The sequence below is a fragment of the Pelodiscus sinensis genome, chromosome 16 (assembly GCF_052426305.1).
Source record: "Pelodiscus sinensis isolate ZL-2025 chromosome 16, ASM5242630v1, whole genome shotgun sequence".
Classification (NCBI taxonomy): Eukaryota; Metazoa; Chordata; order Testudines; family Trionychidae; genus Pelodiscus; species Pelodiscus sinensis.
The window spans coordinates 34,231,103-34,256,970 of NC_143067.1; the positions used below are offsets into that span (position 1 = coordinate 34,231,103).

Consider the following 25,868-nt stretch of genomic DNA (forward strand, 5'->3'; position numbering starts at 1 on the left):
AGTGAAACCCATTAGTCACTGTAGTGAGATTGTTTGGTGGTTATATCAGGGAACTGGGAGTCAAGACTTCTGGTTTCTGTTCTCAGCCTTGTTGCTGACTTGCTTTGGTTATTTCGATAGTCTTTTGGCGTTAGCTCCAGACCAGACTTAGGGAAGCGGGATTCATTCTTATGCTATCCAATTAGTTGTGTAGGCAGTGCTTTGAAGTTACCATATCCTGGAGCACAGGCTGTGCACCCCATCCTGCTCTATTGGCTCCAGACCCCAAGCTGCAGCTCTGCCTGCATTCCTCTGTTTCGAGCACTAGCACAAGCCCCGCTGGCGCAAGTCTGTTGACCTAACTCGGAGGCTTGCTCCCAGGGACTCCAAAACATTGTGCAGCAATAGCTAGAACAATGTTCTTGTCTGTCTTCCTTTGCCTTGTGGTACTACAAAAATGTGAATGGTTTCTGCACAGTGGGAATTGTGCTCTTCGTAAACTCCTAGCATTTTATGAACTCCTGAGGTTTTAGGCACCTACGTTTGAAAGTGCTGACCATAGCGTAGTTTCCCTGTTTGTCAGAAAAGGCTAATAATGTACGTGCACCACACAGGAAGACAGTGAGGATAATTTTGTAAAGTGCTTTAAAAAGGCAAACCCTTGCATAAGTACAAAATACTCTAGCAGCTCTTTAACCTCCAGGTTACTTTAGTCACTTCTGTGCTGGTTTGTTGCTTCTGGTGAGATATTTTTATTATGATCATTATTTGGTGCCCATGAAATCCTGAACAAATAAGTAGCAAATGTTGTATGAAGAGTGTTCTCAAATGTTAAATCCCTACTAACATCTGAGTGAGAAAGTGGATATATTTTTATTGGACTCTGCTCTCTGTAGCCTGGAAGTGTCCCAGTATAGTTGGCGGGGATCAGGGAAGCAATGAGGGTCAAGTTGCCTTTGAGGTCCATCATGCCTTCTGACAAGCCACTAAATCCTAAAATCCTTGGTATCACACAGTCCTGTAAGGGTGCATCTACACTGCACTGTAACTCGAAATAAGATACGCAATTTGCGTAACTCAAAATGTGTATCTTATTTCAATGCTATTTTGAAATAACTTACTTTGTCATTTAGTGCTATCTACATGGCACCAAATTTTGAAATCAAGCACTATTACAAAACATCCCTCCTCATAGAATGAGGTTCACAGGGACGTTTGAATAATGAACCCGAAATAACGGGCTTGCTTTGAAGACGTGGGAGAGGGATTTCAGGATACTCCGCTATCCCAAAATAGCCTTGCAGTGTAGATGTAGTCTAAGTGAGAATTCTCTATCACTCTGAGCTGAGAACAGCACTTATTTTTTCCAGAGGCCAGAGGTTCTCTCCCCCTCCCAGGGTCAGTCTCCCCAATATCGTCTCTTCTCTACCCTCCCTCTAGAGCAGCCATGGCCAACCAGTGGCTCGCGAGCTGCATGCGGCTCTTTCCCCAAAAAAGTGTGGCTCGTAAAGTCATTCCTGTGCTCACCGGGTTGGCAATTCAAAATGGTGCCCCAGGAGACTGATATGGCCTGATACAGCCCTCCTTTTTTTTTTTTTCTTACAATTTTGGTGTGGCTCTTCACATTTTTTCTACCACTGTTTTGGCTCTCTTCGTTAAATGCTCTAGAGTGTTCTTACCTTGATCTGCAGTCTTGCATTTAGTCTTCTTTTTTGTCATATTGCCTGCAGATGTCTAACACTGCTTTGTACGTCCAATCCTGCCAGAGCTTTTCTTAAAATTGTGCCTGCCCCTGAGTTAGCAAGCAAAATGGAGGAAATAATACAGACAGCTCCTTTTGTCTTTTTCACCCATGCAAAAGGCAGCACAGTGCTTATACTCCCTGAACTCTGTGCTTGGTGGCAGGCTATCTAGCACTGCTAGCTATACTGCATTCCTGGCACAGGGATCATCTCCCAGGAGGGGAGAGGAGAGCCAAGCAAAGCACACTAAATATTGCCCTTAGCAGTAGAAAGTGCTGCTTTACAGTCAGCTCCCATGTCCACCACCATTCCTAGCCTCCTAGACACATTATGCGAACATAACACTTCCCTTAATCACAACTTACTCACTATATTCTAGGTCAGGGCTACTCACCTTTGGAAGCCCCGGGGGCCACAGTGATACTCACAGCACATGCCGAGGGCCACAACTTAAGTGTGGTTGCATATACATGCATATATATGCAAATATATGCAAATAGCTTCTTTCACCCAGACAGGCATGAGTACAAAGATTAAGGCAAGGCTACACAACTTACAGGGCCCATTTAAGTCAGTTCTGCTGATATTAATAAAATTCAATATTTACCCGATTTCCACCGATATGACAGCACTTTTAATGAGCAATGACAGTCCAGAAATTTAACTACTAAAATGCATAACAACAGAAGACCATTATATTGACTACTTTTATGTTTTGGCTCTCACCTGCGGGCTACGTGTTGAGCCCCACGTAAACCCAAACCACACAATGGGCTGCAAACAAATGGGCCACGGGCCACATGAGGCTCATGGAGTGTATGTTGTGTAGCCTTGTTCTAGACTATATACCCGAGTATTTAACTGATTCTTGGAGCCATAATTTACCCCTTATTTTTCCATACCCTTTCGTAATTATTTTACTATTTTCTGTCACTCTTATTGCCGAAGTACATAAGTGCTGGCATTTCAGAGAGGAAAAACAAAAAGGACAAGATTAAATCAAATAATCAGATGCAAAGCAAAACATGATAGGAGTGGGGTGAGGGACTTACATAAAGCCCCAAAGCTGTCTAGACTCTTTCTCTGATTAGCTGGCCAGAAAGTGAGTTCCAAATGAGCCAACTAGTAGCCTTCTACTGTTTTCTTTACAAGCTGAGATTCTGCATTCTATAGACTTTCATGCTAAATTTGCTTTGTATTGGAATAGGAGTGCAGAGAACAGGAGTAAAGGTAAACCCCCAATCTGGCTGTGCCCTACCACTGGTTATATTTCCTCCCAAAACACCCTTCATCCCAAAACTGGACTCACCAAAGGCATTGAAAACAAATCCCAACTCCAACAGATGCAGTATAAATGTTAAGTGGAAGAGAATGGAATTGAATCCACACTATTTGCTCGACAAACCAGAAATGCGGTTTTGTTTTTACCTACTTCTTTTCTTTTATAAATCCCGTCCCTGGTTAGTTCTAGTTTAGTGACTTGGGGCAAACTTCTACTCCTGGCTACGAGCATACCCCATTCCAGTAGGCTACACAGAGAGTTGTGCACATCTCAGAAGGCATATTTTATCCCTCAATATATTACTGTAGCACTCACTATAAAACACAGTCAGCGCTAATTCTGCCTGGCACAATAGACAAAAACTAGCAAACAAGAGAAAGTGAGTTATCTGCTCTAGTGTGAGGTTTTCAGTTCAAGGATGAAGCACATTTCTAGAGCAATACAATGTTCTGGGCAATGTATTTGACCCACTGAAAGGTGCTGTGTTTGAGTTTGCTTAGAAAACGTCATTTCTGAAATTAAAGGAAAAAAGAAACAAACGTGCCCTGCTGAAATAAGCATTTGGACAAGCTTTGCTTTTAGAGAACGATGAATCCTGTGATTTGATACTACATCGGGCTCGTGACATTTAAGATAATACAAGTATTTCACAGCACAAAAGCAAATCATGTAATTTAGCTTGCCTCAACAAGCATTGCCTCAGCAGGGGTCTCTAATTCAGCACAGACAAAAGATTTTATGAGGTTCTCAATACAAATACCCACAATACTCTGGGAACAGAAAGACTCCCCAGAGTCAATACAATGGATGTAGTGCACAAAGTCATCTTTTGAATATCTGATGCACTGAATACTTCAAATCTGTTATTGATAGTTTTGGGGAAGAAATATTGTGCAAACTTTTAATAAACTTCATTGTGGCATCTCTGTCAAATCTGGCATTTAAATAAGTTTTGCAAGCATCGGTGAATCTGTGTGTGTGTGTATTTTTCCTTTGTTTGCTTAAATTTAATAAAGTGACTCAGGCAGACTGTATCTCCAAAGCATTTCTGTAAACATTATCAATCTTGGGTGGGCAATAATTTTTGATTGGAGGCCACTCCAAGATTTTGGAAAGTAATTGAGGGCTGCACTCTTCCATGGTATTAAGGGAGGGGGTACAGAGTCTGGGATGGAAGCTGGGTGCAGGAGGGATCTTGGGGTAAGAGATTGGGGTGCAGGAGGGAGAATGGATTCTGGGAGGGAGTTTGGATGAAGGAGGCGGTTGTGATCTAGGGCAGGAGACTGGGGTGCAGGGTTTACAGTTGAGTGCACAAGGGTTTTTTAAAAAGCTTGGGTTTGGTTATAACCAAGTTTATGAGCTCTCTGGGTCTCCTGTGCTCCAACAGGGCATGAGTTTAGAGTGTGAATTTGAGGGTGAACACTCAACCTGTCTTCTAGGGTTCTCAAACATGGTTTAGATCATGTGGACATAGTAGGGTCAGAGGCATGATTAAGTTAGAGGGCACATGTTAAAAAGTATTCAGGGAATAGTTCCCCAGCTTTCTCTTCCTCCCTCCACCTTTTGTGCCTTAGCACAATAATAGGCATTGCTTTCCGCTGAGTGCATGGACCCTGTGAGTCTGTTGCCTTCATTGGAACTAAAATCCTCAAAGTAGGCAAAGAAGGTATAGCTCAGTGGCCCCACCTGCTCCACACTGACTGGCTGAGATCAACATTTCCTGTGGGAGCTTTTCCTGGACTCCAGGAAAGGGCTCTTGGTGGGGCCACATGGCTTCTGACCATAGACTATATGACTTTCACTCCTCTGAAATACTTCCTGTCCTCTCAGCTAGACTTGCAGTTCTCAGAGCATTCTGACTGAGCTATGGCAGGTCTTTATTATGGCTTAAAACTGAACCATATAAACCCATGTAATTGTATGCAAGTCTTTTTTCAGGTTGGTTAAGCATCAGTTGATGGGAGAAACACCAGTCAGTGAAAATTTGGCATGTGTTAACATCAAGGATGGTGAGGAACTGTTTAGCATAAGTCATGTGGGTATAATTAGTAGTAATGAGTTTTAGTTATAAAAGTGAACATTTAGGCTGCATCTGAAGGTAAACCTTCTTAATATGTGCAAATCTGTGGAATAGTCTGCCTAGGGGAAGGGTTGCACTCTTGCATGGGACTTGCACTAGAAAAATATTCTGTAGGAAATAATCCTGCAGTACAAAGGAAAAAGGACAATTCTTTTGATAATCTGACAGGTCTTTTCCATCTTGGGGTACGTTTATACTGCAGGGTTATTTCAGGATACCCGAAATAGCGACCTCTGCATCTACACAAGCTGCCCTTTATTTTGAAATATTTTTCAAAATAACGAGTGTGTTATTTCACCACCCCAGTAAACGTCATTGCACGAAGGATAAGGGATGGCTCGAAATAGCATATTATTTCAAAATTTGGCACTGTGTAGATGCGCCAAATTTCAAAATAAGCTATTTCAAAATTGATTCGAAATAAGATACACAATTTGTATAGCACAAATTGCATATTTTATTTCGAGTTTAGAGTGCTCAGACTGCACCCTCAGACAGAAATGGCTTTGGCATATTGATGCCTAACATGGTTAAAATCAGATTATTACAACCTACATAATTTGCCCTTGCAGTCCTCAAAGAGACTTCTGATCTTAGGATTCTTAGTAGCTGCATCCCTGTTGCCCTAATCTTTTCTAGAATTATTTAGCAAAACACCTTAACTGAAGAAATTTTCCTGGCTCTGTTGAACTCTCAGGGTGTCTAGACCACAGGGTTTTTTCAAAAAAAGTAGTCTTTTTTTGAAAAAACTTCACTGCAGCCACATTTTTTCAAAAGTAAATTGAAAGAACGTGGCAGTTTTTTCAATTGCGATAAACCTTATTTCACGGCGAATAACACCTTTTTTCAAAAATACTCTTTCAAAAAAAGGTGCTATTGAATGCAAACTGTGCTTTTTCAAAGAGAGCATCTAGACTCTCTTTCAAAAAAGCGGCTCACTTTTTCGAAAAATCTGCTTGTACTCTAGACACTCTTTTTCAAAAGAGGCTCTTTTGAAAGTATCTTTCAAAAAATCCTATTTTGAAAGAGGCTTGTAGTCTAAACTTACCCTCAGAGCCCACCACTTCTGAAGGGCTTCTTAAAGAACGTGCCCGCTTTTTTGGAAACTGATCCGAAAAAGCAGACGCGTTCCCTGGACACAGCAAAGTTTTTAAATTCCGTAGTGTAGACATAGCCTCAGTGTGCTCTACAAAGTTCTATTCTGGAAACAGAATAGAAGCAGAAAGTATTTTGTTGATTTCATTCCTAGCAGCTGGGCATAGAGGGGAGAGGTAGTACTTCTAAGGGTCAGCCTCTGTAGGTATTCATTGTGGGTGTACATGTATTCCATACTCCTCAGACTGGTCATGCTGTGAGCTTAGGGCATAAGTATCAACAAAGACTGACCACATCTTCAGTTCCTCTTTTTCCACTTGTAGTTTGGGACGAAACTCTCCTGTGTCTGTATTCTCTTCTTCCACTTAACATATACCTGTAAATAATTGTAAATATTTATTTGTTAGCCTTTCTTCCAGCCCTGGGCTACTCTAGGAAGCTATTTTGAAATAACTCCCTTTATTTCAAAATAACAAATAGAGTGTTGGGGGGAGGGATAGCTCCATGGCTTGAGCATTGGTATGTTAAACCCAGGGTTATGAGCTCAGTCCTTGAGGGGACCACTTAGGGATCTGAAACAAAAATCTGTTAGGGTTGATACTTGGTCCTGCTATGAGGATAGTGGACTGGACTGAACTGAATGTCCTCTCAAGGTCCTTTCCAGCTCTATGAGATAGGTATATCCACACTACTAAGTCTGCATTTTGAAATTACATGTAGACATATCCCAAGGGAGCATGCCTTGGACTAATTTCAAGGCTTCTCTGTAGTGTGGACATGCTATATCAAAATAGTTATTTCAGGAGTTATTATTCCAAAATAAGTTATTTCAAAATAAATTCCTAGCATAGACATACCCTTCAATAATTACCGGTAGTCTTGTGCACTTGTAGAGAGACAATTAGTAAGGTAGTAGCTTTTACTGCGTAACTTCTGTTGGTGAAAGGGACAAGCTTTTGAGCTTACACAGAGCTCTTCTTCAGGTCTGGGGAACCATCAGTGTGTCACATCTGAATACAAGGTGGAATAGATTACTTAAACTAAACAGTTCACACACATTTCCAGGACTCATTCAAGATGAAGTGGCCCATTAACACCCCACCTGTCATAGGGAGGAAAATGGTGGGGAAGCAGGAGGAGGGGCAGTTTAGTGGGTTATAAACTCTTGTAATAAGCCATAAATCCAGAATCTCTATTCAGTCCGTTATTTTTAGTGTCTATCGAAGTTATGCATTTAAGCTTCCAGACTCACCTTTTGAAAACAGTATGCAGGTTTCCTTTGAGGATGAGGACTGTTAGGTCAGATATAGAATGATTGCTTTGCAAAAAGAGGGCATCCATAGGTGAGGTGATGTTTTTCTCTCATCGTTTGCTTGTATGAGTTCGAGAGTGTGGTGGTTGTTTCGTTTCTCACATATTATCGCTATTGAGGAATTTTAGTGCACTGTATGAGGATAGTCTACGTTCTGTGATAGGCATATGTAGGACCCATGATCTGGGTGTGTGATCTGAGGGGATTTAGTATATAGTTGTCAGTAAGTTTCATTGTTGAATCTGATTGTGATGTCCAGGAAGCTCATGCTGGTGTCAGACTTTTCCATACTAAGTTTAATGGACTGGTGAGGGTTGCTGAAGTTCAACTGCTGTTTGTTCATTAAATTCTCTCTGGAGCTCTCTGACCATCTTTCCTCCTGACTCCTCAATCTTCAAAAGAGGCATTTTGATGGATCACTCAGAAGCCACCAGTTATTCTGTCACCAACTTCACCCCTGTTTGGCAATCGCCTGGCCCATTTCCTTCTACCATGGCAGGCCTTAACCTTGGACAAATGGATCCTGGACTTTATTTTTACTGACATTGAGTTCTTGTCTACCTCACATCCCAGCACCTTACCCCCCATGCTTTTGCAAGAGACCCCTTTTGCAAGAGAATTCTCATATAGGAAGCGAACTCCGTGATCCAGCTAACAGCCCCAGAGTTTGCACTTCTGGAATAGAGAAGGAAGGGCTTTTATTCCAGATACTTCCTAGTTTAGAAGACAGGGAGGGAGAGGACATTGGGGGCCAATTCTGAACCTCCAACAGTTGAGTTTCTTATCTACAAGATGGAGGGTGGTTACACTGGCTGCCATAATCCCATCACTGAATGAACAAACTGGCTTGTGGTTCTCAATCTGAAAGATATATATTTCCACATCAATACACACTTGGCCCAAGGGAAATTTTGCCCTTTTCAATAGGCATAGACCACTTCCAGTATAAGAAGATTTTGGGATAGCAACAGGCCCTAGGATATTCACAAAAGTCAGAGAAATAGTGGCAATCCAATTTTTCAAGCTTGGCTGTAGCATATTTCCCTACCTCAATAACTGGCTGCACAAAGGCTAGTGTCACCAACTGGACACAGCCATGGCCAAAACATACTTACCACTGTGCAGATTTCTAGTTTTGATGGTCCTCAGGGCCCAAATCCACCTCAGCCCTCACATTCATTGCCAGCGCATCTCTCCTGGGTTGGGGAACACATCTGAATGATCATATAGCCTAAGTCTTGTGGATCCCAGGTTTAAATAAGTAATTAGACATAAGGGGAGGCCTCATTTTTGGAGTCAAGGACAGGGAAGTAAATAGATCAGCAGGCTGAAACAGAATGTCTGTGTTAACTGAGCTAGGTAAATGGGTCAGTTAACTAAGAGCCAACATGTCTGTGCTAGCCAAGACAAGGGGACATGCCCAGGAAACTATTTACAAAGGCCAAGAGAACAGCAGATCAGATAAGTCAGGAATGTAAAGATGAGACGGAAAGAAAATTGTACATGGACATATGTTGACAGAGCATGCTGTACAGGGATTGGTTTCTACAATGTAAATAAGCCAACCCCAAAACCATGTGATATATATAGTAAATGCAATCTGATGCATAAAATGTTCATAAAGGAGAGGGTAACTTTATGGTGCACCCTATGTGTGAGTATGATCAACTCAACACATCCTGAGATCTGAATTTAGCACAAGTGTCACTCCTGAGACCATTCCCACTCTTTCCTGTATTCATTGATGAAGGTGGCCTTGAGAGCAGTTACTTCAGCTAGGTGGCTAGGCAGGTTTTGTGTCCACATGGCAGACCCACTTTCACAGAGACAAGGTATTCCTCCAACTATGCCCTAAGTTTGTTCTCAAGGTCCCGTCAGACTTCCATTACAATCAAACTATTCATCTATCCTGACAACTTACAACTTTAGAGATAGCAGATTACTCTCTGAAGATGTTTGGGGGACCCTTGCTTTTGACTTAGGTAAAACCACTTCAAAGACCTCCTCAGCTGTTCATTTAAATTTCTGAGAGAATGAAGAATGATGTCATCTTTTCTCAGAGACTCTTCAGGTGGATCTCTGGCTGAATCGTCCTCTGCTGTCAGCTTGCAGCAATTCCCCCATGTTGTATCAAAGTGATGCCTCATGACATCACTGGAAGGTGTCCTTCTTTACAAAATCTGCAGAGTAGCTACTTGGAGCTCAGTCCAGAAATTTAACCTGGTGCTATGCACTGACTCAGATGCCTGAGCAGATGAGTCATTCTTTGGTTCAGCAATGCTGCTAATGTAGTGCCAGATATCTCCTCGCCCTCTCCTAAATATGAATCGCCCATAGTGAACAACCATAGGGACCAGCACTGGAAGGAGAAAGGGAAGTTACCTATCTAATAGTAACTTGTGTTCTTCAAAATATGTGGTCCCTGTTCACAGCCCAGCCCCCTTCCCCATATGATTTGGATCCTTGTATGATTCATGGTAGAATAGGAACTGAAGGGGCAAACAGTCTGTGCAACCACATGTGCCCTCAGTTCACAACATGAGGTAGTGTGGTGTGCAGGTGCATATCAACGGACACTGTGATTAAATAATATCTGGCCCTAGGCACACAGAGCACATGAACGCTTAGAGAGAATACTTATTGGGACCACTTTTCTCAATGAAGTGCAGTTACTATAATTCCCTTTTCTCAAGTAGGCTGGTGTCGGAGCACAGAGGTGTTTAAACATAACAAACACCTTCAATTGTGTGTAGTAGTGAAAACTGCAAGTGGCCAGGGTAGAGTGTGGAGTGCAGGTATTATATGCTCGCATCAGGCTGCCCCAATTAGGACACAGAGCACGTTCTGTGCTGGCTGAAGTTTCTGAGCCATAGGTACAATGTATTGCAGAAATCCAGCCTTTTAGTGGCAAAGACATAGAGTTTTGGTTAGTCACCAATGGAAAATACCCCATCTGAGAATCCAGGAACAGAGGTGGAGCTAGTAAACTATTTTGGCAACAGACAAACTCCCTCCATAGGCCCCAGGTCCTTCACTAGATGCCTTTTCTTTTCAGCTGCTATCACTTTTATCCTGTTCAGGTTGAGTTACACCCAGTATATATCAATGGAGTTCTGCCTGTTTCCACTGGCAGAGTATTTGGCCCTAAACCTTATTCTGACTGACCAATAACTACATATGTGCGCCATATAGACAACATTTTATACACACACTCCCACACACACATTGTTTGTTAATTATTTTTTAATCTAAGAAAGGAAAATTGTTTTGTCTGAGTCAGAGCCATAAGTAACCTAGGTACTCAGTGCATGATTGGTGTGAAGGCAAAGCGATGTAAATTCCAGTGCTGTGAAATTCTGCAGTAGTGCAAAACACAACTCCACTGAGAAGCCTGGTTGGCAGGAGGGAGCGGTAGCAGAAGAAAAGATCCTGACTGGCCTTAAACTCAAGAAGTGAACATGGCCGGGAAGCAATACTCAAGAGCCAATAGACAACCCGGTCAAGGAACAATTTATCATAGAATACGGGGAGTGATTTTTGTGTGACCATCTTGCAAGAGTATTGTTGGAGCATAGAAACAATAGAAACAATTCCTGAGGGTCATTACTCATTATAACTTTTCTTTGCTACTTGTAAGTGGAAATATCACTCATAAAAGGAGACAAAGGAACAGGGAGAGGTCTCAGATGTATCAGCAGTCCACCTGGAGGAAGCCATCACTATCTCTGTTCTGCCCTTGTAATGGGGAAACTAATCAAGAGAAAAAAACATAACTAATTGCTCTAGAAATTCAAAACATACAAATATATAAAATTACTATTTTAAAATTATGCCGTTCTACATTAGTGTTAGTTCAAAGCATTTAATCAGTAACAGTATCTATGCATTATCTAATAATAGGCAAAGCAATTGACAAATTCATTAACAAAAAGTGAAGACTTTAAAATGATCACCCTGTCAGTTAATCTGTTGCTAAAAAGGCTTGGTAATCGGAATATTCAAGAGTAGCAATGAAGATATACCAAATAATCTTATGCTGCCAGTTTAAATCAAATCTGTTTCCTATTTCATTCTTCTCCAGGTTAAAGCCAAGTCAAGAGTACTTTCAGTTATTTCACTCTGACTTTTAAATTGTTGGAAGGGATGCAGCATCATGCTGACACCCATATGCAGTATTTTCCCCTGGTGTGTAGGTAAGAGCAGTTCAGAACTCTGCTAACAGGCATTGCGTCCACTTTAAACTCTGATATGTCTGCTGTGAAGCGCAACGGTGCTTGGGTGAAACCAATTAAAGCTCCTGTCACTGGATTAACAGTATAAACGTGCTTAGTCCTGTCTAGAAGGTCCTGAACCCATCAAAACTCTGGAAAATACATTAATAAAACCTCAAACTAATCTATAATAGAAACAAAGAAAATGTTCACTGCTGAGTTTTGTGTGGCAAGAGTATATTGCTATGAAATCTCTCTCTCTCTCTTTTTTTTAATTATAGAGACTAACTCTGCTCTTGTTTTGCTGGTTGATTTGGTGATACAGGTAAATCTTGGCAGAAACAGACAGTCTCTCCCATTCCATTTTAAGTGTCATTAAAAAACAAACAAACTGACCGCAGTGTAATTAATTACACACTTGTCCCGGTAAATGCAAATAGTTATGAACTGAGGCATCTGGCTAGCACATTTTGGCATAAATAGAACAGAATAAAAATGAAAACTGTCTGGCCTTTTGCACCCAGCACAATTTATAAGGGGTTGCAAAGGTGGCTTGACATCACTTTCAGTCATGCCATTGTTGCATACTGGGCCAGTTGCCAGTGCAATATAGAAAGTATCCTGAACTCACAGCCTCAAGGGGCTATTCTAAGAGCCTGGGATCAATGATGCGTAGGGATACACAGCCTGATCTTGACCCCTGATGTTGTGCTCCACACTGGGACCATATTTTTAGGTGGAAATACACATACGTAAATGAAAGAAGAATTTGTGCACTTACCTTTCTTTTCAGTGTGGGCATGCTTTTTCCTCCTATGCTTTGATACATTTTGTGCAAATTCTTCAATTCAGGCACCCAGATTTTTGATACGGAGGATGTCATAAAGTATGCTAACTCTTGCTACTCCAAATCTTTGGAAATTAGAACATTTAATTCTATTGTCTTAGGTTTACATGATGAAGCTGTATTCTGGGTCTGATCTAATCTCCACTGAAGTCAATGAAAAGTTGGTCTAAGCCTTAGTGTAGACTTTGAGAGGCTCTTTCGTTCCTTTTTTTTTTTTTTTGTACTTTTATTGGGTTTTGTATTTCTCCCCTGCCCTATATTTTGTGCCCTAAGATCCACTTAGATCTACTTTTTGAGTAACACAGGTTTAAAGTTACCTCTTTGTCACTAACCTTCACACTGATCTAAATACTCAGACTCTAAGGTCAGAAGGGATCATCATGGTCATCTTAATTAAATCATAGAATCATAGGACTGAAAGGGACCTCGATAGGTCATTGAGTCCAGCCCCCCGCCCTCAAGGCAGGACCAAGCTCCGTCTACACCATCCCTGACAGATGTCTATCTAACCTGTTCTTAAATATCTCCAGAGAGGGAGATTCCACCACCTCCCTTGGCAATTTATTCCAATATTTGACCACCCTGACAGTTAGGAATTTTTTCCTAATGTCCAATCTAAACCTCCCTTGCTGCACTTTAAGCCCATTACTCCTTGTCCTGTCCTCAGAAACCAAGAGGAACAAATTTTCTCCTTCCTCCTTGTGACACCCTTTTAGATATTTGAAAACCGCTATCATGTCCCCCCTTAATCTTCTTTTATCCAAACTAAACAAGCCCAGTTCATGAAGCCTGGCTCCATAGGTCATGTTCTCTAGGCCTTTAATCATTCTTGTCGCTCTTCTCTGTACCCTTTCCAATTTCTCCACATCTTTCTTGAAATGTGGCACCCAGTACTGGACACAGTACTCCAGCTGAGGCCTAACTAGTGCAGAGTAGAGCGGCAGAATGACTTCACAAGTTTTGCTTACAACACACCTGTTGATAAAACCTAGAATCATATTTGCTTTTTTTGCAGCAGCGTCACACTGTTGACTCATATTCAACTTGTGGTCCACTATGACCCCTAGATCCCTTTCCACCATGCTCCTTCCTAGACAGTCGCTTCCCATCTTGTATGTATGGAACTGATTGTTCCTTCCTAAGTGGAGCACTTTGCATTTCTCTTTATTAAACTTCATCCTGTTTACCTCAGACCATTTCTCTAACTTGCTAAGGTCATTTTGAATTATGTCCCTATCCTCCAAAGAAGTTGCAACCCCACCAAATTTGGTATCATCTGCAAACTTAATAAGCGTACTCTCTATCCCAATATCTACATCATTGATGAAGATATTGAATAATACGGGTCCCAAAACAGACCCTTGCGGAACTCCACTTGTTATCCCTTTCCAGCAGGATTTAGCACCGTTAACAACAACTCTCTGACTACGGTTATCCATCCAATTATGCACCCACCTTATCGTGGCCCTATCTTTGTTATATTTGCCTAGTTTATCAATAAGAATATCTTGCGAGACCGTATCAAATGCCTTACTAAAGTCTAGGTATATGACATCCACTGCTTCTCCCTTATCCACAAGGCTCATTATCCTATCAAAGAAAGCTATCAGATTAGTTTGGCATGACTTGTTTTTCACAAACCCATGCTGGCTATTCCCTATCACTTTATTACCTTCCAAGTGTTTGCATATGAAACATCCTTGCTTCCATAGATGTGGTTACTAACATATCTGAATCAACACAATGACCATAATAAATTAACATGATGAGAATGGTGGGTTGTAGTTAACTTCTAGGATATTTAGCAATGTTGAAATTCCCTTTAAATTACCACTAAGGGTGTTGTATATTGTATAGTGCTATGTAATGCTGTAATTTAGCTGTGTTTTATTTAAAGGAGCTTTTTATACTCCTCAAACTTATTGTGGGGTGTAATAAATTAGGAAATGCTAAAAAGCAACATCATGGCCAAGACAAGCAGATTCCATGTAAATTTTGCATTACATGATTGCATACTTTTGCCCTTTTTGATGTTGTGAGTGTATAATGTGAGGGGGTGGACACAGATGCATACATCTCTATCTCTCTAGATCGAGAGATGAAGATAGAGATATATATAAAATCATCCATTGTCAAAGGAATGATATGCATGTTTCTCACTAGTATTGAATGGAGATGTTTCTAGCCTCCCAGGTCCTGAACTGGCAATTCAGAACAGTTTGATTGCCTGCTTGATTGTTTGCGAGATAACTGTAAGATTGGCAGTGACAGGGTAATTTACTGAAGATTGCAATGTCAGACTATATCCAAGGGGGCTTGCTGGCATAAAGATGTGATTCTCATGACTGACAGGCCACTGGGAGATTGGTGTGCCAATTTAAAGTTCACGGTGTCGTCAAAAGTGTTCAGCTGCAGCAGCCCATAATCATGCTGCATGATGAGGTCATTACAGACATAACATATGCTCACATATAATAACAGGCATAGCAAAAATGTGCACGAGCTTGAGCAGGTAAATGTAAATTTGTAGAAGGGAGTAATTTATATCCTATGTTTTGCTTCTCTTATTTCAGATGTGTTGATAGGATTCTCTTGACTGACAGTCGCCTGAATAAAAGTACTGAGCAAACTAAAGAGTGGAGAATTTTAAGTTCACGGCTGTGAAGGTGTCACAAACCCAGAAAGAGCAGGATGCTGAGGAAGAAAGGCTCAAAGCTTAATAGGAAAACTGTCTTGAGTTATTATCTGAACCCAATGATGTCCTCACATTGATTATATAAAGTGGGTAGTAAATGGACTTCAGGAAAAAAATCCCAATTCCAGGATGGAAGGGTCTCCAAGATGAATGAGGCGCCTAATGTGAACAGGCCGCTGACCTTAAAGAAATCTATAGTTCTAACAACAAAGGAGTGCATCTAACCTAAGAAGTTTCCAGGGATGCTGAATAAAAACAGCACCAAAATACCTCAGCAGTTTTAGTTAAGAATCAGAAGCAGTCATTTTGATTCCAAGAGCCTTCACTCAATTCAAGCATAATCCAAGGGAGATAAGATGCTAATTGCAAAATTCAGAAAGCTCTCAATAGTTAGTCTTTTTGTACAACTAAAATTTAGTAGAAGATGTCAGATTTGGGATATTCATTCTGTCTTCTTAAAGGAAATAAGAAGGTGGTCTTAACTAACCCATGGGAATGATTGTAAAATACGTGTGTGTCCAGGTCATTCTTTGCTTCTGACAGGAATGTCTAAATGTCTACTGTAAGGTAGGGATGCTAAACAGTTAACTGGTAGGCCTACTGGCAAGCCTCATCCTTACCAGGAGGCTTACTGGTTAACCAGTTAACTGACTTTTGTCAGTAAACTCTGGTAGCAACCAACTGCACCGTACCGATGTAGCCCCAGCTGCAGAAAGGCCAACTGGCTGGGCAGCATGACCCCACGGCCACAGCAGGACCTCAGTCAAAATGGTTAAATGGTTACGCTCTCTCATTTAATCGTTTAACTGTTTTCACACCCTAATATGAGCAGGATCTCTGAAATTAAAGTAGTCCATCTGAAATTTTACAATTTTAAACATATTGCAAATTGAGTAGCTGGTTTCCACAATTTTACGTAGTAAATAATTGTAACATTCTCATTTGTTTGCTAAAAGAAAGGTAATATTTTAAATCAATTGGACAGTAATAGCTAAATTACACTGGCACTCCAATGAAATTACACAGTTCAATTAGGTTAGCAATTCCAAATGAAAAGGGTAATGTCTAAAATTATGTTACAATGCATTTTCTTACGGGCAGGTGAGATTGATGACACAATAGCAAGCTTGCTGACTGAACTCAGCAACATTATGATCAAGCCTTTCTTATCCAAGCACATTGTTGGCTAACAGAGGGAATGTATAGAGGAAGGGGAAAGAGAGAATAGAGGACCATCCCAGCTGCAGCTCCATCACCATTTTGTCATAAAATACATATTTTTTTTCAACAAATATATTTTTTTCTTTTAAGCAGGTCATGAAAATATCCCCTTTTTCTTCTCCTTCCAAAAAAAAAAAAAAAAAAAAGTAAAACCCACAGCAGGTACTCCAACAGTGAAAACCCAGCAACACAAAGGGTCAGGAAAGAACTCCCTGGATTTCCTGTTCAGTCCATCTGTTCTAAGCTACTCTGTGACCTCAAAGGGGTTGCTTAGCTTCAAAGAGCCTGACTCTCCTCTTGCTTACATGGGTGTAAGTGAGCAATTAACCTCATCAAAATCAATGGAGTTGATAAAGTATCTCTGGCTCAGCTTTTCCATGACTTTTATCCCACTTCACAGAGTTGTTGCAAGGATTAAGCAGTTAAAATCCATCCAGTGCTTTGAAGGTGTGCTCTAACTGTTATTATCTGGTAGCACAGAACCGCTGGCTGAGCTTTGTTGTTCCTTCTTTTCAGATGGCCTCACTGACTGCCTGGATCCAGATTGCTGCCTCCAATCTACATGTCAGAATAGCTTGCTGTGCCGTGGTTCACGTGATCCTCTTGACATCATACAACAGAGCCACTCTGGTTCTCCAACTGTGAAGTCCTTCTATGATCGAATCAAGCTCTTAGTGGGGAAGGACAGCACTCACATAATTCCAGGAGAAAATCCCTTCAACAGCAGGTAGCAGCCATAAATATTACATTGCATCAACCTAGATGCACTGCATGGAAACATCCCTCCTGGAGGTTGTATTCATGTATTAACGTGAAATGGTTCTTTCAGTAGCGATATCTGTTTCTTTCTCAGGGGAAAAAACCTACAGAGGGCATTCTGTCACAATTTATTAATATTGCCTTTATTTCGTAGCATTACATTTTGTGTTCTACCAACCTAGCAGAGTCTAACTTTAAGTTCCCTACACTGAGAAGGAATCGTCCAGATTTTTAACTCATGAGAACTCTAGGATTTACAATGCGGGGGGGAAATGGATACTAGTTTTCAATTACCGGACAATTGTATTTTGTTTGGTACAAAGAAGACAAATATTGAAAGACAGCTTTGGAAAAATGAAGTAAGATTTTTGAAGGTAAATTAGATACCATTTTGGGTTATCATTTATTTATTATATAAATCCATTTTACTTTTAGCTGACCAATTATAATATTACCATATCAAACAAGTTTTCCTCTTTTCTCTTAAGCTCTGGGCCTGCTCTGCATTTAGTTCCTAATTCTTTATTTATAAATAATCTAAAAGCTAATTCATCATTAATTTATATGTGATGCTCTGTAAGATTTAAAAAACCTGTTTTCCTATTTACATATTTTATTCAAATGTATCTGCATTTTAGTCCTTCATATGGAAACTTTAAGAAACTGATGAATAAATTCATTATGTTCATATCCCCCTAGTCAAAGCTGAAGAGGGAGCTGCATCTGGTTTTGTGCCTAATGCACAACACTGAGTAACAGAGAACTGGGGTTTCATTCCTGATTCTTCCCTGGACTTTCCATGGGCAAGTCACTAAATATATCTGCACCTCAGTTTCTCCATCTGTAAAGAAGCGATATAATATTTCCCTTTGTATCAAACAGAGCATTGTTACATTAAATCCATGTACTGCTCAGATTCTACAGCAAAAAGTAACATTGCAACCCCTCTCAATTGATAAGTTGACCTGTCTTAAAAATGAAAAATATTTCTGTAAATTTAATGTTTGTTGACTAACCAAATTGCCTTTTGGTGCACGGATGCATGAGTCAAAAAACAGGCCGAGAGCAGAACCAAATCAGCTAATGCACCACGCTAAATGACTTACTATGAAAGAGACATGATCAAGCGCCCGGCTGTTGTGAGGTAGTAAAGTTTGCAGATGATACAAAACTGTTTAGGATAGTCAAGACAGAAGCAGACTGTGAGGGACTCCAAGAAGATCTCACCAAGCTGAGTGATTGGGCAACAAAATGGCAAATGAAATTTAATATGGATAAGTGTAAAGTAATGCACATCGGGAAAAATAACCCCAACTATACGTACAGTATGATGGGGGCTAATTTGGCTACGACAAATCAGGAAAGAGATCTTGGAGTTATCATGGACAGTTCTCTGAAAACTTCCACGCAGTGTGCAGCGGCGGTCAAAAAGGCAAATAGGATGCTAGGAATTATTAGGAAAGGGATAGAAAATAAGACCCAGAATATATTACTGCCCCTGTATAAAACTATGGTACGCCCACATCTTGAATACTGTGTACAGATGTGGTCTCCTCACCTCAAAAAAGATATTTTAGCCTTGGAAAGGGTTCAGAAAAGGGCAACTAAAATGATTAGGGGTTTGGAATGGGTCCCATATGAGGAGAGGTTAAAGCGACTGGGACTTTTCAGTTTAGAAAAGAGGAGACTGAGGGGGGATATGATAGAGGTATATAAAATCATGAGTGGTCTGGAGAGGGGTGATAAAGAAAAGTTATTTATTAGTTCCCTAAATAGAAGAACTAGAGGACACCAAATGAAATGAATGGGGAGCAGGTTTAAAACTAATAAAAGAAAGTTCTTCTTCACGTAGCATGTAGTCAACCTGTGGAACTTCTTGCCAGAGGAGGCTGTGAAGGCTAGGACTATAATAGAGTTTAAAGAGATGCTAGATAATTTCATGGAGGTTAGGTCCATAAAAGGCTATTAGCCAGGGGATAAAATGGTGTCCTTGGCCTCTGTTTGTCAGAGGCTGGAGAGAGATGGCAGGAGACAAATCTCTTTATCATTGTCTTCGGTCCATCCTCTCTGGGGCACCTGGTGTTGGCCGCTGTCGGCAGACAGGCTACTGGGCTAGATGGACCTTTGGTCTGACCCAGTATGGCCGTTCTTATGTTCTTATGACTCTCAATCCCATTGAGTGTAAGTGCAGCCATCCTGTCTAGAGACCAACAGTTAACTTTAACCAGAACTTCCATTGACATCAGTAGAAATGCCATGACCTCAGTCAGGGTCAGAGTTTAAAAAGGAAACTGAAATATACATGTATCCTTTCCTTTGCTTATATAGTGTAGGATCTGTAGTTATTTGGTTTCACAGTTAAACGGTGACAAATTGGAGGAGGACTAAAGTCAGTGCTAAAAAGCTGTCACAAAGGCTTCACCATTTTAACTCTCCTCACACGGTATGCCTCAGTAGCTTACAAGCCTGGGGTCAGTCTTCCATCCTACAAACTATCCATCTTGCAAAGTCGGAAATCCAATCTTAGCACACCTTTACTTGCAATTGTTCATGTCAGGAAAGTTACATTTGGGCTTGTGTGCATAAATTGTCGTGAAAGAGCTAATAATGATCAAAACAATTCAAATTAGATGATATAATAATAAATACAAATACTAAACAAGTGGTCTCCCACACGGTAAGAAGCAGTCAATATATTATTCTCCAGGCTCCAGACTTTTGACAGAAATAGCCCAATGGATATTTGTGGCTTTGAGTTAGGATTTCCCAAGGGGAAAAGATGCCCAATGCCCATTGAATTTAGATGCCTAAGTAAATAAGGCTTCTTTGAAAATCTCATTTTCAGAAGTGAAAATCGTGGTGCTTAACTTGCTCAGGACCAGATTTCCAAAGGTATTTAGGGACCTACAATGAAGATAGGTGCTTTGTGCGATTTTCAAAAGCAATTAAATAAAGTTCACTTTTATTGAAAATCAATCTCCTTTGGTCTTTTGAAAATCCCAATAGATGCCTATCTTCATCTTGGGGACCTAAATACTTTTGTAAATCTATCCTAATAGGCACATCTACCCTGGAATAAATTACCTCTACTACAGCCAAGCTGTCCTAGGTAATCTGACTTGAATTTGCGGAGCTTGGGCTGTGGAGATCAAAATTGTTGTGTAGAGATTTTGGATTATGATGGAGCCTGAATTCTCAGATCCTCGCTCCTTGTGGGGTCCCAGAGCCAGGGCTCCAGCCTGAGCCCAAACATCTACACAGCAATTTTACAGCCTCTGAGCCCGAACTCAAGGAGTCCATATCAGCTGACCCAAGCCAGTTGCAGGTGTTTAATTGCTGCATAGTCCCTATGGGAATAAATCTCTTTTGAAAATAGAACTTAGGCTCTTTGGCCTGGATTTCCAAAGAGACCTAGGTGCCCATCATCTCCATGAGGCAGATGGGGCTTAGCACACAATCCTCTCCTTCACATCACCTCTTGGCTATGCCGAGAGGCAGGATACACAGGCTCCCAGGGGACTTTTATTGCAAAAACCTAAATGTCAGGTGATTTTAGGCACCTCTGGCTATAGATGGCAGCTGCACAGGGAGGTTGTAGATTGCAATGGTGCCTGAAATTGGGGCTTAGATACCTAAGCACCTTTGTAGGTCTGTGCCTTGGCACTTTTGAAAATGCTATCGCAGACTGGTATCTCAGATGCCAAATTGTGGACAGAACCAAATGTTTGTGTTCAAGCCTCAAAACCTGAAACTGGGGGGATTAAAGTGCTGACATGGCCTTCAGAGAAATGCTTCATTGGGGGTAGGCCCCAATTCTACAAACGTCAAAGCTGTTGCAATCTTCAAAGGGAAGTCCCATGAATTATAACAGCCTCTCTCCTCCTGAGCAATTTGTGACAATCCATTGCCAAGAAGTGCCACCTATAGACTCTGTGGGAATGACTAATAATAAATAGCATGATACCCAACATCATTGCTCATTCTAGTGCATAGACAAAGATGTGAAGTTATTGAACAAAAACAGCTATGTTAATTTGTACTGCATTCACATTTGACTTCTATTATGTGAAAAAGGAAGACAATTGTTTGAGGAATATAATTATTTTCATGCTTAAGAGTGAATAGCTCACAAAACAGATATTAAAAACCCCTCAAATTGCATCAGTGGAGAATCACTATAATTTACACGTTAGCTTGTGTTATCTGTAGTACTATTATTGCAAGTGAAAATAATGAATAGAAATGAACCCGCATCATGCCTTGATGATAATATTTTTGTTTATAAATTTACAGTACATTACAGGAATGTGTCTGAAAATTTGAAATAACTGACTTCTTAAAAATTATGTGTGATGCAAGCTATTTTTTTACAACAAAATAATATATTATATACAATAATTTGAGAAAAACACGTAATGTAAAGATATTTGGCCCATTTCAAAGTATTCCCAGTTATGTGGTCTGCAACATGCATAGATTTTGGTTTAGAACAATATTGTGCTACAGTATGCTAATTTCAAAAATTAATATTTGATCTAGAAGGTCAAGAAATCTTGGTTTGGTAATCATTAAAAAGCAGTAGAAAGGATTATTTTCATGAACTGGTTATGCTTTCCTGATATGTGGGTGGAATAAAAGAAAAATGAGAGCACATTAGTTTAGCAGTCGATTGAATGCCCTTTGAAATTCATGTTAGAGCACTTTAAACATTTCAGAGCTCATAAAAAGGTTTAAAAATAATTTTTGATATTGCTAATAAAGACAGATGTGTCCTGAGATCTGCATCCCTTTGGCATTTAATCTATAAGGAATAACATAAAGCAGTATATCTACCCCAAAAATTGTGGGAATTTTGACAAGTTTTGGCAAAAAGCAGGTCAGTTTAATACCCTAGTCTTAAAACTGGGACTCAGTCCAAGAACCTTAGGTGTCAAGAATCTGTGTCTGTCAAATTACCTAAAGTCTGTTAAGGCCATCAAACAGCTGCAGACCTGCCAGTACGGGGTCAATTCAGAAATGAAGCTTTTCATTATCTGCCTTCTCTATGTAGCTACAAATTGAAGGTGGTGGAAAATGTTGAAAATGCTTTGTGATAAAATGAAAAGTTTTTAATTTGGTCTGAACGGTGAAATCTCTGCTCAGTTTTTACTTACTCATTTCTCAAAACAAATTCCCAATTGTTTTCCCACTGACTGAGTGAAAACCAGCTATTGGAGATCAGGATTCAAGACAAAGCGTGCCAGTGTCAGACACTTACAACTGGAAGAGGTTACACAACCCCATAATTTGAAAAATTAGTTGTGAAAACTGCAGCTATCCCCTCCTCATCTCTCTTCTTTTGGGGAATGATTATAGGAGTTGACTTTGAGAGCTTAGTACCATAGAAAGGAAAAAATAGAGATTACAGCGAGAACTATCCTAAACAGCAGTAGTTTATAGTGATGATTCACAGCATCCAGGGAAGATGGAATGGCTTTGCATAATTCTTGTGATCTCGTAGTCACACAATATGACAAAGTTCAAAAGTTGGGAGAAGAACTACCAACAGAAAAACAATGGTCAGAAAGCAAACGGACTGACACTGGTGTGAACTGTGAGTAGCTCCATTGAAATCAGTGAAGTTGCATCAACATAAAACCAGTAGAAGTAAGGGATAAATCAGATGTGCAGAGCCAAAGTGGCAAATATATTTAGGAACCTAATGATGCAAATAGGAACCTATTGAGAGTCTCTCACGCATCTAAAGAGATTGTTAAATTTAATTTAAAGGGAATTTAATGCCTAAACTCCTTAAGTGTTCCACTAGGTTCCTAACTGCATGTTTATGTGCTGAAATACCTTTAAAAATATGACCCTAATGGCCTAGCGTGGTTTTTGTTGTTGTTGTTGTTGTTGTTTGAAAATGGGACTTAGGCTCCTGAGGCATTTAGGCTCTTTTGAAAATGTATCCAAAATCTTGTATTGCTAGAATGACTTTCTTACTCCAGCGTGGCATTCCTTTTCTATACCTCAAACTGTAGAGTCCTGCACTTGGGATGGAAGAATCCCAATCATTGTTACAGGCTGGGGACCAAATGCCTAAGTAGCAGTTTGGCAGAAACGAACCTGGGGATTACAGTGGATGAGAAACTGGATATGAGTCAACAGTATGCCCTTGTAGCCAACAAGGTTAATGACATAATGGGGTGCGTTAGGCGGAGCATTGCCAGCAGATCCAGACATATGATTATTCCCCTTTAATCATCTCTTATGAGGCCACATCTGGAGTATTGTGTCCAGTTCTGGACCCCCCACCATAGAAAGGATGTGGACACATTGGAAAGGGTCCAGCGGAGGGCAACCAAAATAATTAGGGGGCTGGAGCACATGACCTATGAGGAGAGGCTGAGGGAGTTGGGTCTGTTTTGTCTGCAGAAGCAAAGGGTGAAGGGGGATTTGATAGCAGCCTTCAACTTCCTGAAGGGAGGTTCCAAAGAGGATGGAGAAAGGCTGTTCTCAGTAGTGACAGATGGCAGAACAAGGAGCAATGGTCTCAAGTTGTGGTGGGAGAGGTCCAGGTTGGATATTAGGAAAAACTATTTCACTAGGAGAGTGGTGAAGCACTGGAATGGGTTACCTAGGGAGGTGGTAGAGTCTCCATCCCTGGAGGTGTTTAAGTCTTGACTTCACAAAGTCTTGGCTGGGTTGATTTAGTTGGGATTGGTCCTGCCTAGAGCAGGGGGCTGGACGTGATGACCTTCTGAGGTCTCTTCCAGCTCTATGGTTCTATGATTCTATGAGTCGTGATGTTGTAAATCCAGAGTGAATTGAATTTACACTGGAGTAAATAAGATCAAAATACTGTCCTAGTCTGTTTATCAACACAACAACACTTGTTTTCATAACTAACATTAATTCTGTTTCTTTTTCAGTCTTGTGTCTCTTATAAGAGGTCAAGTACTGACTACAGATGGGACTCCACTCGTTGGAGTCAATGTGTCATTTGTCAAGTATCCAAAATACGGCTACACCATTACTCGTCAGGATGGCACGTAAGTGTAGTTATTTCATTCCGCACCTACTTAGTATGTAATATCTGTGCAGATTAACAGATGGTGCTATCTAGTGGAACCATGTGGTATCATGCATAGAATTCCTACTGGGCCAAAGAGCTATCAAGTAAACACAAAAGTAATTTTTCATATAGCATTTTGAATACTAACGGAAAGTAAATATGAAAAGGCTGAGTTTTGATAATAATGTGTTAGCAGTCAGACTTCCTTTCAAATAAATTGCCCTGTATCTATGAAAACATTTGTGGACTACAGCAATATCCAGCTGAGACTAGAAATATTTCATTTTAAAATGCAAGGCAGGCCAAGACGCTGCTGGAAAAAAAGTATCATTATAGAACAGTATATTTTGTTAAAAGTTCCCTTCTGCCTCTATCTTTCCTTTTTGAAGATCCACTATCTTTAGAGTTTCTTCAGGGTAGAACCTAATCAAAAGATTCTAATTGAATATACTTAGACAATTCCCCGCTGTGCGAAGAACTGCCTTTTTCCTTCTTGTATCATCTGATTTGAAATGCACACCAGTTCAGCTCAAACAAAAATGAAAGTGTCAGGGTTTATCTAATTTATTGGACATGGCACTAAAACAAAACATCTATGGCAAATGCTCTGTCAATATTTGCAGGTTTGTGTGTAGTCTATAGTCCACACCATTTTGAATTGTAATAATTGACATGAGTCGACACGGGATATGTGAATTTCCATACAGTCCGGTATCAATAGTATTACTCTGGTGTAAGACCAGAATAACTCAATTGTGAATCAGGCCCTGTTATGTCATTGTTTTGCATTATTGTGTGTACTAGATAATTCAGTTCATTGCATTGCCAAGAGAGAACATGACACATGAAATGTAACCATTCTAGGGCTCTCTTGCTAAAGAGATCTGAATTTTACTTATGGAGGCCAGATTTCCTTGGTCTATTGATTCCAAGTGAAAATCATGTTTGGAGTGGGAGTTAAGAGTAAGGGTGCGTCTACACTGCACTGTTATTTCGAGATAACAATGTGATCGTCTACCCAGCCATTCCATTATTTCGAAATAATGGATGGCTTATTCTGAAATCTGTAAACCTCATTCTTTGAGGAATATGCCTATTCCAAAATAGCTATTTCAAAATAAGGTGTGTGTTGACGCTCCACTGCTGCTATTTCAAAATAGCCCCTCACCAAGGCCACTCTAAGTGATTCCTCTCCCGTGCCTCCTGGGGCTCTCAATCGAGATAGCACGTCTACGTTAAGGAAGCCTGCCTTGGACTCATTTTGAGGTTTCCCTGCAGTATAGACGTGCTATTTCGAAGTAAGCTATTTTGGAATAACTGTTCAGGAATAGCTTATTTCAAAATAAGCATACAGTATAGACATACCTCAAATGTTTAGTGCTTCTTAGAGGTGATGGATGTGGGGTCATATGCCCCCCTTCCATATTTCTGCCAGGGTTTATGTGCCCTGCTCTGTGCTGCACACCACCAGAAACTTTAAATTGTAGCCCCCAGCCCATCACTATCAACAGTTACATGTCTTCTCTGGGCTTCTGAAAGTTTCTAAGTCAATGATCCTGGAGACAAAACTTCTTTGCTGAGCCACAGAACA

The 25,868-nt window shown here is 40.5% G+C and overlaps 1 protein-coding gene across 4 annotated transcripts in view; it reads left to right on the plus strand.

The window, feature by feature from the left end:
• Window positions 1–25,868, plus strand: part of TENM2 (teneurin transmembrane protein 2) — a 1,126,385-nt gene that overhangs the window by 1,044,870 nt on the left and 55,647 nt on the right. For all 4 annotated transcript variants that reach the window (XM_075900179.2, XM_075900181.2, XM_089769544.1 and 1 more), the window contains 2 exons: window positions 16,981–17,191; window positions 24,135–24,254. In XM_075900179.2, the coding sequence (XP_075756294.1) occupies window positions 16,981–17,191; window positions 24,135–24,254 (331 nt within the window). The remainder of the gene's footprint in view (window positions 1–16,980; window positions 17,192–24,134; window positions 24,255–25,868) is intronic.